The sequence below is a fragment of the Scleropages formosus genome, chromosome 1 (assembly GCF_900964775.1).
Source record: "Scleropages formosus chromosome 1, fSclFor1.1, whole genome shotgun sequence".
Classification (NCBI taxonomy): domain Eukaryota; kingdom Metazoa; phylum Chordata; class Actinopteri; order Osteoglossiformes; family Osteoglossidae; genus Scleropages; species Scleropages formosus.
The window spans coordinates 5,265,049-5,279,610 of NC_041806.1; the positions used below are offsets into that span (position 1 = coordinate 5,265,049).

General features: G+C 45.1%; 1 protein-coding gene and 1 long non-coding RNA gene across 2 annotated transcripts; both read left to right on the forward strand.

The window, feature by feature from the left end:
- Positions 1-9,609: 9,609 nt before the first annotated feature.
- Positions 9,610-12,016, forward strand: LOC108927838 (uncharacterized). The gene is made up of 3 exons (XR_003797956.1): positions 9,610-9,627; positions 11,655-11,756; positions 11,909-12,016. It is a non-coding gene; the product is annotated as an uncharacterized LOC108927838 (long non-coding RNA).
- Positions 12,017-12,105: 89 nt separating this feature from the next.
- LOC114909090 (CD209 antigen-like protein D) lies at positions 12,106-13,726 on the forward strand (the record flags this gene model as incomplete). The annotated part of the gene is made up of 4 exons (XM_029254360.1): positions 12,106-12,142; positions 12,753-12,895; positions 13,042-13,148; positions 13,496-13,726. Coding segments are annotated over 4 exons (438 nt in total), but the record flags the coding sequence as incomplete, so codon positions are not given.
- Positions 13,727-14,562: the final 836 nt, after the last annotated feature.

The following is a 14,562-nucleotide window of genomic DNA, read 5'->3' on the forward strand; positions in this document are numbered from 1 at the left end:
GTCAAAAAACAATCCAAGGGTTGCTGGTGTACAAACGTAACCAGAGGAACAATCTGAAAGTTGGAAACTGTGAGATAAGCAGGAGATTGTGGAAGTCATGGAGATGAGAGAAGAAAGAGAACAGAGAACAAGGTTGAGGACAGGGGAGCCAGGCAAGATGGGTAATCAGGAAGCACATACACTAGAGCAGAGAGCAAGGCTGAACAAGGTTACACCTGTGAATGAACTCTGGACTGCCCTTTTATGTGGTTGTCCCCTGATCTGCCTCAGGTGATCCTCGTTGCACCGAGGAGGGCGTGACAATTTAAGTGTGTATGCATTTTTTTAAGACACTATGTTTACCTAATGCAATTCCTTCCTGTATGAAAAATATTTTGATTTCTACCACTGATCAATTTTTACATTTTTCTGTTTTACGCTCTACGTGAACTGATTGTTATTATGTAAGTCGCACACAGTAATTGTGTATATTCATTGCTCATTGGGTCCCACTTCACTGGAGGAAGGAGGAGGAACTGGTACCGTGGTTTTTAAGGACCTCTGTGCTCCTCAGTGTCTCACTGTGTGTCCTCACTCCACTCCACCAGCCCAAGTCCACCTCTGGTCTACTTCTCGACTCCCATAACCTTTCGCTTCCACATTGTCTTTCTCATAACCCTAACCCGGCAACACAGGGCGTAAGGCTGGAGGGGGACGGGACACACACAAGACAGAACGCCAGTCTGTCACAAGGCACCCCAAGCGGGACTCAAACCCCAGACCCAGAATGCTACCGTGCCCCCCCCGCCCCCCCCCAACAACTTAAAAATGTGTTATTTGTGACATGACCCCATTAATGCATTGTTATATTTATTCATTCAGCAGATGCTTTTGTCCAAAGTGACATCCATCTCAGCAAAAGTACAATTTATGCATTACTTTAAGAGAAGGAGACATAGCTGCAGACATGAAAGCCTCAAGCAAACCTAATTTGTTCCCTACCACTTGCTGCACCGAGGTTCATAAGACACACAGACAGACACAGACAAAGACACTTCCAGAAAAACTTGTCCCATACGGGGTTGCGGGGAACCGGAGCCTACCCGGCAACTCAGGGCGTAAGGGACACACCCAGGACGGGACGCCAGTCACCCCGCAAGGCACCCCAAGCAGGACTCGAACCCCAGACCCACCAGAGAGGAGGACCCGGTCCAACCCACTGCACCACCGCACTATCCGCGTAAGACACAGGATAGACAAATCCCGATACACTCCCACCAATTTTTTTTTTTTTAAATATTATATGATACACAAATGAGCAAGTACAATTCCAGAGTAATGGCTGAATAAAGGTTATATCTGGGGATGCTTATTGAGTTATGATGCGTGAACAGTTACACCGTAAATGAGGTGGAGAGATCTTGGGCGAAGTGGATCTGGAAAAGGTGAGTTTTTAGACCCTTCTTGAAAACAGACAGAGTTTCTGCAGTTCTGAGTGACAGGGGAAGGTCATTCCACCACAACGGACCCAGAAATGAGAACCTCCGAGCTTTGCCTTTCGTGTGCGGGACCACCAAGCGAGCAGAAGTAAACGAGCAAAGTGGCCTGGCTAGGGTGTACCGGTTGGTTAAGTCTTGTAAATAGGTGGGAGCAGTTCTATTGATGGATTTGTACACAGTAACCAGGGTTCTCAATTTGATTCAGGCAGCTATAGGAAGCCAGTGCAGAGAAATGAGTAGAGGAGATACATGGGAACACTTTGGCAAGTCAAGCACAACTCGTGCAGCAGTGTTCTGTATCAGCTATAGAGGTTTGATGGCAGTAGCAGGAAGGCCACACAGGAGAGAGTTTCAGTAGTCCAAATGGAAAGTCACTATGTGTAACTGTCTCAAAGACAAGTTTCATATTGAGAGTTTTGGTTCATTTTTTTGTAATAAATTTCTTTCATTCGAGTTTGGTCAGTTTTTCAAATCATTAAAATGTAATAAATACCGTGTGATATTATGAATGTAACTCTTTAAAAATGGGTTGTTAAATGAAGAGTTTAATGGGTCACGTGATCTGAGTTTAACTGAGAGAGGGAATGTTGAATTGTGGGTAAGATGTTATGGATGCAGAGGAAGGACGTGCAGCAGCGATGCACAACTTCTGAAGCGACATTTTCTGCATAAGGTTCAAAGGGCGCACACGGTAATTGTCACTTTAATTTAGTTTATATTGTGTTATAATGGTCTTATTTGCTTTATGTGGAAAAATGTGATTGCTTTGTACATATTTATCATGTTAATTATATTTCTGTTGTAACAATGTGGTCATGCTGGTATGTTAATGGATGCTAATATGAGAGAATTTAAACTGTGTGAAAGGTGTATCCTTGAATATTTTTATGTCTTTGTATTTTTTAGTTTTCACGGTGTCTGAATAAATGGTAGAAGACATCACTATGAAGTGTGGCTATCCTTTCATTGAACCAGTGCCGCCATACCTGCCACGCCCACACCTCCGGGCCAACACGGAACACCTGTGACGCAACGCAGACTGCAGCATAAAAGGCTGCGTTGGACAACCAGCTGATGCGGAACCTTGATCTGCCTCCTCGTTAGCGACCTTCTCCAGCCATTTCCTGTTCCCGAACCCGTCCCTTGTTCCCCCGATCTACTGCCTCCTTCGGATCATCGACCTTGCCTGTACACTGACCTCGCCTTTCGGATCCTCCCTGTTACGACGTTCGCACCTCGAAGACCCTTTGCCCGTCCTCTGACCTCCTCTCTTCTGGATTTCCCCGAAGACACCACGATTACCGCTCTGCACTTGGGTCCGCCGCTTCCCTCAGACGCGACCATGACAGAAGGTTCCGCCACATATACGGATCCAGCGGAGCTGAACCATCTCCAGGCGGAGTTGGACTCACGTGAAGCGCGCTTAGCAGGTATGGAACAGACGCTCCACAACCTCATCGCCTCTTACAAGCAGGTGGTAAGCGTGCTGAATACGTCGCGTGCGCCCACACAGCCCATTGAGAAACGCGCAGCCGGTCCTGCAGCGCCTGACTCGTCGAACGCAACTCCTTCTCCATCATGCAGTTTCCACTTGTCTCCCCCGACCCGCTTTGACGGGACCCCAGCACAATGTGAAGGCTTCTTGTTTCAATGTGAGCTCGTTTTTTCCAGTATGCCCCTAGTTTACAGCACAGAACAGAGCCGGATCACCTACATCCTCTCTCTGCTCACGGGCAGAGCACTTGAGTGGGCGACAGCAGTCTGGACAAATGGCTTCCCCAGCACTTATGCGCAGTTCAAGAGCCGGTTCCTCGCCATTTTCGGGCTGGCTCACCCGGAGGAACAGCTGAGTGAAAGACTCATGAATCTACAGCAAGGTGACCGACCCGTGGCAGATTACGCCATAGAATTTCGTGTTCTTGCAGAACGCAGTGATTGGGGAGAGAGAGCCTTGTTGGCTAGTTTTCGCCGTGGTCTAAACCCACGCATCTGCGGTGAAATGGTGTTCCGAGGAGAAAGATGGACCCTTGATCGGTTCATAGAAACCGCTGTTACCTTAGATAACCAGATCAGAACCCAGGGACCAGCCTCAGAACCGGCTCCAGAAAGATGCGGTCCCGAACAGGAGGAAGCAAAGCCGATGCAACTGGGGCTGGGGCGCCTGCCCCTCACCGAACGACAGCGAAGACTACGAAAACGCCTCTGTCTTTACTGTAGTGACCTTAGTCACTTCCGTCTCCAGTGCCCTGTCCACCCTGAGGCCAAGGTGAGTGGCACCCTCTGTTGTAACCGCCTCGCGGTACCCGTAATGTTATCCTGGGGAGCAGGACAGATACAGACGCAAGCAATGGTGGATTCGGGAGCAGCAGGGTGCTTCATGGACATTGAATTTGCTCGGTCACATAGTATCCCTTCCAAACCCATTGGGGGGCGTCTTAAAGTGACCGCCCTAGATGGCCAGCCCCTCGGGAAGGGTTTTGTGGACCAGCAGACAGCCCCTGTAACTGTGAGAGTAGGTGTATGTCACCAGGAGATGTTGAGTTTCTATTTGATTTCATCTCCGGAGTTGTCCCTGATTCTCGGGTTCCCTTGGCTCTCCAAGCATGACCCGGTTTTTTAGTGGAGTACTGGGGAGTTGGTGTCTTGGGGACCCCAATGTGAGAGAACCTGCTTAAAGCTACCCTGTCGAGCTATGTCTATAGAAGGCTCAGAATCGGCACTGCAGGTGCCAGTTCCTCCCGAGTATCAGGATCTTGCAGAGGTTTTTAGCAAGAGACACGCATCCGAGCTCCCACCGCATCGCCCCTGGGACTGTGCAATTGATCTCTCGCCAGGTACCACACCTCTGCGTAGTCGCATTTACCCGTTGTCCAGACCCGAACAATCAGCCCTCCAGACTTATATCACCAAAGCCTTAGAGACAGGAATTATACAACCATCCACGTCCCCCGTGTCTGCCGGGTTTTTTTTTCATCGAGAAAAAAGATGGGGGGTTACGCCCCTGTATTGACTATCGGGGGTTGAATAATATTTGTGTGAAATATCCACATCCTCTGCCTTTGATCACAGCCGCCCTTGAGAACATTCAGCAGGCGCAATGGTTCACGAAGCTAGACCTGAGAAGTGCGTGCAATCTAGTCCGTATCCGGCAGGGTGACGAATGGAAGACTGCTTTCAGTACCACCCTGGGTCATTACGAATACCTGGTTATGCCTTTTGGTCTTGCGAACGCACCCAGTGTATTCCAGGCGTTTGTGAATCATGTGCTCGGGGACATGATCCACAAAGGCGTCCTGGTATATCTTGACGATATCCTGATTTATTCTGATACGTTGGCCAGGCATGTACTGACTGTCCGACAGGTGCTCCAGAGACTGTTGCAAAACAGATTATATGTGAAGTTGGAGAAATGTGAATTCCACAAGCAGAAGGTCTGCTTCTTGGGGTTCATACTTACCCGAGAAGGCATTGCTATGGATCCAGGTAAGGTCCAGACCATCCAGCAATGGCCTCGCCTAACCACCACTAAGGCTCTCCAGCGATTTTTGGGGTTCTCCAATTTTTACCGCCGGTTCATCAGGAACTTCAGCATGATCGTCGCACCATTGACAGCGCTTACAGCGAGTAAAACCCCTCGTCTCCCATGGAACCCAGAAGCCCAACGAGCCTTCGAGAACCTCAAACTCAAGTTCTCTACGGCCCCCATTCTGCATCAACCCGACCCTGAGTTGCCATGACCCAGTCTTTAAGTGGAGCACAGGAGAGCCGGTGTCTTGGGGACTGCAATGAGGAGGGCCATGTTTGCAGCTCCCCTGTAGGGCCACTTCAGTCGAGGGTGCTGATTCCTCTCTGCAGGTGGCGATACCCGCTGAATATCAAGACCTGGCTGAGGTGTTCAGTAAGGAGAAGGCAGCGGTGCTCCCAACACATGGACCCTGGGATTGCGCCACTAACCTCCTTCTGGGAGCGACGGGGGCCGGGTCTACCCGCTCTCCATACCCAAGCAGCAAGCCATGCAGCAGTACATCACGGAGGCCCTCGCAGCGGGGATCATTTGTCCGTCTGCTTCACCCGCTACAGTGGGGTTCTTCTTTATTGAGAAGAAGGATGGGGGCCCCCGTCCTTGCATCGATTATCGAGGTTTGAACCATGTCACAGTGACTTACCCGCACCGCTTGCCTCTCATTACAGCAGCCCTGGAACACGTCCACCGAGCACAGTGGTTCACAAAGCTGGATCTACGCAGTGCTTACAACCTGGTGAGGATATGCAAGGGTGATGAGTGGAAGACTGCTTTTAACACTGCCCTCGCCCACTACAAATATCTGGTCAGGCCATTTGGTCTCGCTAACATGCCCAGTGTTTTCCAGGTCTTTGTTAACCACATCCTCGGGGATCTCATCAGCTGCGGAATTCTGGTCTACCTGGATGGCATTCATATCTATTCCCGTTGGCGGGGCAGCATCCTGCAGTAGATGGTTGACTGGAAGGGCTATGGGCAGGAGGAACAGTCCTGGGTGACCGCTTGGGATATCTTGGACCCGTACCTGCTCTCAGCTTTCCACATAGACAATCCTGACCGCCCCGCGCCCAGGCCTCAAGGGTGTTCACTGAGTCGTCGCAGAGCGGCGAAGGCCGCTCGTGGAGGAGGGGGTACTGTCACATCCTCCACCTTGGCACAACGAGGAACACCTGTGGCTGATCACAGGCCGGGCACATAAACGGAAAGCATGGAGTGAAGGCAGACGTGGAACCACGTTCATCCTTACTGCTCGCTCACATTTCTCGTATCGCTTTGCCTACCTTTCCTGACCTGCCCATCCTTCTTCCTGTTCCTTGATCTTCCTCCTGACTCTCCTAATCTTCTTTGTGACCCTCGACCCATTGCCTGTTCTTTGACTCAAAGTTTTCGGATTTGCCCTGTAACGACACCTGCTCCTCAGTGACCTTCGCTAGTTTTCTGACAACGCCTCTCGGATCATCCCCTATCCTGTGCACCTCTGCGCTGCACTTGGGTCTGAAGACTCGCTTCCCTGTCGGAAGAATAACACGTTGTTTATGCACAAATTAAACCCAACATCCTACACTCTTCCCTAACATAAACCACAGCAGACAACAAAGAATCTCAACGCTCACTAAAAATTGGTGAATAAATGGTTTAGTGTCTCTGTGGCTTGGGGCAAAAGTGAAACTATTAAAATAACTTTTGTTGTAGTGACTTTGGGGGTGCGGTAGCGCAGTGGGTTGGCCCACAGTCCTGCTCCCCGGTGGGTCTGGGGTTCAAGTCCCACTTGGGGTGCCTTGCGATGGACTGGTGTCCTGTCCTGGGTGTGTCCCCTCCCCCTCCGGCCTTACGCCCTGTGTTACCGGGTAGGCTCCGTGACCCCATATGGGACAAGCGGTTCTGAAGGTGTGTGTGTGTGTGTGTGTGTGTGTGTGTGTGTGTGTACTGACTTTCTCATCTTTTTCTATGATGGTTTCCTTCCTTTTTATGTTGATATGTACTGTGAAAACAGTGCTGCACTGCAGAAGGTTACTAAAATAAGATATGCAGCAGAAGTGCAAAAAATGTTCTTATGGACTCTAAGGTAGTAAGAAGTTAAGATCAGAACTCCATTAATATACACAATTCAGGAAATGCAGTTGGATAACATCTACAACAGGACAGAGATGGATGAAAATATTCGTGCCAGTAAAGACAACTTCAAGATTCGTTCTACTAAAACAGAGGAGGAGGCATCAAGCAAGACCCTGGAACTCAACCCAAAGGGGAGAACACACACATACACACAACTTCTGAGGACTGTCATGCCTGAGCAGAAACAGATGTCCATTGTGAATAGTTATGGATATTGGGACTTGTAGGAAAAATGTGAAATAATAGTCCAACCGCAATACATTTCTAATGAGCAGAAGAGCTGGGATGACAGCAGGCGGTACTGTACAGACAAGAGAGCAGATTTGGTCATCATCAACAGCAAAGAGGAGCAGGTGAGACCATCAAAAAGAGGAAAAAACTTAAAGTCATCTAAATGTTTGACAGTTTGCATTGCATCCCTATAATTAACAAAAGCTGCTGTTAAATAAAGCTGAATTACAGTGACATGATACCAAATTGTGACATTTCATTTCAGGCCTTTATTGACCACTTTAAGGGGCGTTTCTACTGATTCCTACATCATGTCTGCGTTACATAAGGTAGATAATAGGAATTTATACTGTTTTGGGATTAGGGCACATACTGTGGTGGTAAAACTTACGACTTGGTACATCCATTCCTCCAATATCATGTTTAATTTGTTCGGTAAAATCAGCTTGTTAGGGCAATTCCCATTGTTATGGGGTGGAATTGCCAGTGTTGCTTATGAAAAAAATGTCATTACTGGCTTCTTTATGGAATATATCCTGTCTCAAATCAAATGATGTACTTTCACTCATTACATTGACACAGCATTTTTTTTTACATACATTAAACCTTCTATTGGTATATTTTGCTATGTTTTATTAATTACAAATGACCGATTGTTTAATATGAAGATGTATATGTCTGGGGTCTGTTTTAAGTGAGTTCAGATGATTTTCATTTATCGCAACACAGAAGCTTTATTTACGCAGCTCTAATGTTACTAAAGCAATTTCAGTGATTCCATAACTGAGTTATTAAATAATGACAGTTTCTTTCTATAAGAACTGGACATAAGTTACCTTTCATTGACACTATTCTTCTCCCGTCAGTGTGCCCGCAGTGCTAAAGGCTGACCCTAACGTGGTCATACACTGATTTTGCATTCACACTTGTGAAGAGTGTCTGAGAGTGGGTGGGGAAGTACTGTCATCTGGTGACACTGGACAGTGTTTCAGTGTCTATTGTTTCTTACCATGAATGTTGTTAGTGTCCAGTCTATCTTACATGCAGTGTTACTGCAGTTCAGTATCATCTTCAGTCACTCTGATCAGTGCTCAGTTTCTCCTTCAGACCCTTGAGAAAACTGAATTTCACTATGATTATATCCTGCTGTATGAACTCTGTTTCTTTTTTAACCATCATGCATCATGTAAAATTCACACTATAAAACCCATCAAAGAAGAAAAACAAATGGTCACTGCATGAGGAACCTTGGAGACCAATTAAAAATTATACCCCAAGACTCTAAAGTCTAGAAAACCGTTTAAAAATGGATTATTTGTGACATGACCCAATTAATGTATTCTTACATGAAACAAATAAAAAGAACATTTTAACGGAAGTTACAAAAAATCTTAACAAACACCCACATCGAACGAAAAATCAGCTGGACAGAAACTATACCAAAAATATGTTAAAATCACCCAAAATTTAGTGACCATTTTAAAGGGTTTCTTAAATGCTGCTTGCATGGTGATGCACAACAGAGGATAAAAAAGTTAAATGGATGAAATAGCGTTGTTTATTCACGTATATAAAACCCAACACACTACACCCTTCCCTAACATAAAACACAACACACAACAAAGGAATACAACACTCACTAAAAACTGTTGCACGCACACACACACACACACACACACACACACACACACACACACATTTTCAGAACCGCGTGTCCCAGGGAACCGGAGCCTACCCGGTAACACAGGGCGTAAGGCCGGAGGGGGAGGGAACACACCCAGGAGGGGACGCCAGTCCGTCGCAAGGCACCCCAAGCAGGACTCGAACCCCAGACCCCCCTGAGAGCAGGACTGCAGTCCAATCCACTGCGCCACCACACCCCCTAAAACTGTTGCATAAATGGTTTAGTCTCTCTGTGGCTTGGGGCAAAAGTGAAAGTATTAAAATAACTTTCATTGTACTGAGTTTCTCACCTTTTTCTATGATGGTTGCTTCCTCTTTATGTTGAAATGTAGTGTGAAAACAGTGCTGCACTGCAGAAGGTTGCTAAAATAAGATTTACAGTAGACGTGCGAACAATGTTCTTCATGAACTCTTAAGTAGTAAGAAGTAGAGATCGGAACTCAAAAAAGATTCGCAATTCAGGAAATGCAGCTGGATAATACCTGCAACAATACAGACATGGATGAAAATATTTATGCCAATACAAACAACTTCAGTAGTTGTTCTACTAAAACAAGGGAGGAGGCATCAAGCAAAAGCCTGGAACTCAACCCAAAGGTGAGAACACACACATACACACAACTTCTGAGGATTGTCGTGTTTGAGCAGGAACAGATGTTCATTGTGAATAGCTATGGATATTGGGAATTGTAGGAAAAATGTGAAATTATAGTCCAACCGCTGTGGGTCCTGACAGAGACTATAAGAGGGTGAGTGCTTGTTGGACAGTGTGAGAAGGTAAAGGAAAGCTTGAAAAAGGCTAATCAGGCTGGGATGGCTGGTTTGAGGTGCAGGTCCTTGAGGAAAAGGAATCCTTGGACCAAAAGCGTTATATCCATCAAATCTGCGTCGGTGTTCAATTCATAATGAAAACTTTCCGTGCGTCCATTTCTGTCCCATCTGAACCGAAAGCTCAGCTCATTACAAAGATTTGCTTTGTATAATCTTTTATTGTCTTTATATATAAAAACTTTAATGAAATGTTTTATTTTATATATGAATTTGTAATTTCTGTATTATTGTTAGGGTTGTTTCAAGAAAAGATTAATTTGAAAATTCTCACCTTTTGACATTGAAACAGCACTTCAGAAAATTATTTTCAACTCATGCTAGATCATTTCTAAATGCGTTACTGCCTTGTTTCATTTTTAAGGAAGTCTTCAAAAATCTGTTTTCAAAACCAGAAATGAATATGTCACAGTTGTGATTTTATTTTCATTATCATTTGAATTTTTATATCATCTCAACTCATACTCAGTAACTGCTGGTCCAATGCAGGGTTGCGGTGGTCCAGGGCCTATTCTGGAAACACAGGGTACACCCTGGACAAGACAACATTCATCGATTCATTTTGCAAACACTTTTCTCCACAACAAAGTACATCTAATAGAAAAATAAAATGAGTGCATTACATCAACAGAAGGAGAGACTTAGATGCTGATGCGTGATTCTGAATTTAATTTGTTATTTTCCACCATATGAACCATTGTAGATCACACAAGGAGCTGTGTAAAGCATTATCTGTTCTTCAAGTTATTGAGCATAAACATTTACACGTTAACATGCACCTAAAAGATCATGGGAGAAATGACAATTTAAACATCATTCCTTTTCATTTAATATGAACAGAAACGGCAGTATGGTGGTGCAGTGGGAGCACTGTTTCCTCACAGCACCTGTTGTTGAGACATGGGTAGAATCCAGGATGCACACTGGACTGCTTATACCACAACATGGACAAGTTGAGAATAGCAACAACGATGATAAATAAAAATACAATTTTGGGGGAATAAAGATGTACCGACAAAATATGTAACATAAAAAAGATCAGCATGTGTTGCAAGTTCTGTTTAATGCTGATCACTTCTGACATGCTGTCGTCATGGATTCTTTTCTAGAAACTTTGAAGTTAAGTTGCAAATAAAGGAACTTGGGTTTTTCAAGGAAACTCAAGGCACATGATTTCCTCATTAGAACAGCTTTTCATTTTTATAGGTTCTGTAAGTGAGATAATATTGTGACAATAAATTTTGACCTCAGAACAGTTAACAGAACCACACAGTCGGTTTTTTAGGGTGTACAATTCATGCCAGAGCTTTTTATTCCCCTAAAAGAAGTTCTGTCATTTCTTTTCTGAAGAATTAACCTTACACCACCATAGTATTGTAACGACCCCGCGTTACTGTTTTAGGAGGGAAACTCCTAAATATAAACAGTTGCATTATGGGGAATAATGTGAACTGTGGGTATACTGCCACTGGCGGCATTAGGGGGAAAATGATTGGATGACTGTGTCTGCCAGGGTGTTGGAGAGAGCCTAGGGGTGCTAAGCAGGCTGGGAAGGACGGTTGTAGCTGTAGGTCCTGGAGGAACCGGGATCCTTGGACTGCAAGCATTATTTTCCTGGTGCCAGTGTTCTAATAAACCGTTCGTCATGAACACTGTCTCTGCGTTCTTCTTCGCCCCATCCAAACCCACAGCGCTGCGTACAACAGTATTATCAATGTGAATCCTGTGCCTGTTCAGTCTATGAGAATTTGTCCATATATAACAATTTTAAAATTGAGATGTTGGTGTCTCTACAGAATCTCAATCTCAAAGGAAACAACCCTACAGATGGGCTACAGTGTGTCTGGGGTTGCTGTGTGTTTTCCTGCTGACGGCCCTCATAGTGCTGAGTGTTAACTGTGAGTTTGTGTCTGACACATTATTATTGATCTATTATCAGCTGAGTTATTCCTTTCTATGTCTTTCTGTCTAAGGCTAGATGTCATTGTGATTTACTTACTTCTTTACATTGGGGTAACTGTGTTGTGTTATTTATTTCTCACCACTACAGGTAAGAGTTCTGATGGTCTTCATACAAAATACGAGGCCTTGAAGGCTGAGAGCGACCTGCTCTGGACCAATTTGAGCTCACTGGTATCAGACAAAGACCAGCTACAGACCAGTTACAACACTGCAGTAAAAGAGAGACACCAGCTGCAGTCCAGTAACAGCGTACTGATAACTGAGAAAAAACAACTTGAGACGAATTGCAGGAACTGTTCTGCCTCAAAAGAGCAACTGGAGAGTGAGTTCTTCAGCACAATATAAATACGTCAATCAATTTACATTCACCCTGTGTCGTGATCAGGGTCACATCAGTCCAGGCCCTATCCTGGAATCACTGGGAACAAGGCAGAGAGGGTAGAAGTGAGTTGCACTGTCCCTTCACGGTGCCTCGGTGGGACGAGAGATCATGAGTGGGATCCCTGGTGTGTGTGTGTGTGTGTGTGTGTGTGTGTGTGTGTGTGTGTGTGCGTGTGGCTTCTTCCTGGTGCTCTGAATTCCTCCAAGAGACAAGCAGTTCAGCTGCGTTGCTCACTATGTAGCTCATGGTGTGTGAAGGGCGTGTGTCTGTGGCTACCCTTGTCGAGGGTGTACAGTCCTCAGCCTTGTGCCCAGTGCTTCCAGGAAAGGCTCCAGTTCACTCTGACCCTGCTCAGGTCTACCAATTATTGAAACTGGAGGAAATACGTGGAAGAACGACTTGGACATGTGGTAGGACAGAATGTATGTGTTTATGCGACACACTAAATTTATTTCACTTTGTGGTCTTATCAGAGTGCAGCCACTCATCTGTACCCAGTAGGGAGTAAAAATTACTGTTCATTCTCAACACATACCTGTTTGTGCTGTAGAGCAAGTCTGTCCAGAACGGTGGAACAGCTTCAAGTTCAGCTGTTACTACATTTCTAATGAGGAGAAGAACTGGGACACCAGCCGGCAGTACTGTACAGACAGAGGAGCAGATCTGGTGATCATTAACAGCAAAGAGGAGCAGGTGAGATGAACAAGAAGAGGGAAAAATTAAAATCATGTAAATGTTCGACAGTTTGCATTGCAACACTAACCCTAATTAACAAAAGCTGCTCTTAAGTAAAGCTGAATGACAGTGACATGATGCCAAAGTGTGACATTTCACTTCAGGCCTTCATTGACCGCTTTAATGGTCGTTTCTGGATTGGACTGAGTGACAAAGTGAGAGAAGGAACCTGGAAATGGGTGGATGGTACAATAATGCCACAGTACGAAGGGTAAGAGCTCATAAAACTCTCTTTGAAAGTAACACTAACTCTTACTCAGACTAACACTCATCAAATCACTTAACAAATGAGGAGATCTAAGGAAAAGTACTGAGGACAGAGCACAGAACTCTGGATAATAGAAACCACAAAAGTTCTATAACAACAAACCTGACTCGAACCCTTGGAAACCACTCATGACACTGAGGAAGTGCAATCTCCAGAATAGTTTATATACAGAGAACATCATCACTGTTAGAATGACACATATATCGCACAGAACATTTAGGTTCAGAGCAGAATTTTTATACTCAGATCACATTAACACATTTATTTGTATTTATTTATGTTACCCACAGAAACTGGAGGTCTGGAGAGCCTAACAACTATGAACGAGATGAAGACTGCGTAGAAACCAGAATAATGGATCCTGAACCCAATAAGAGATGGAACGACCTGCCCTGTGACAATGTTCTGCGATGGGTCTGTGAAAAACAGGCCAGTAGCTAATGGATTACATTCACACGTACATTTTTTCTTGCTCTCATTGTTATTAATATACTTCTGATTAAAACATAGTAATTCATTTCCAGCTGCCTGCAGAGCATCTCAAAACCTTATATATATATATATATATATATATATATATATACACACAAACACACACACATTTTCAGAACCGCTCGTCCCATACGGGGTCACAGGGAACCGGAGCCTACCCGGCAACACAGGGCGTAGGGACGGAGGGGGAGGGGACACACCCAGGACGGGACGCCAGTCCGTCGCAAGGCACCCCAAGCGGGACTGGAGCCCCAGACCCACCGGAGAGCAGGACCCGGTCCAACCCAATGCACCACTGCGCCCCCCCACATAATATGAATCATCTCACAAATGTGGAAGTGTCATTGCCTTCCTTTGCGTAAGTTGAGCATTCTTAACACCAAATATTTACCTCAAATAAAATATATGCAAAGCATTTTTTTGTACATTTAAATGTGTATGCATTTTACGAGACACTATATTTACCTAAAGCACTTCCTTTCTATACGAAAAATATTTTGATTTTACCACTGACTAATTTTTACATTTTTCTGTTTTACGCTTTATGTAAACTGATTGTTATTATGTAACACGCACTCAGAAATTGTGCATATTCATTGCTCATTGGGTTCCACTTTGCTGGAGGAAGAAGGAGGAGCTGGTACCGTGGTTCTTGAGGACCTCTGTGCTCCTCAGTGTCTCACTGTGTGTCCTCACTCCACTCCTCCAGCCCAAGTTCACCTCTGTTTCACTTCTCGACTCCCATAACCGTTCGCGTCCACATTGTCTTTCCCGAAAACCTCATTCTGTGTCTTTGATTCCCACAATCACACATCACCACCACCGATTCGTTCATCCTTTCTGTGTTACATAAGGTAGATAATAG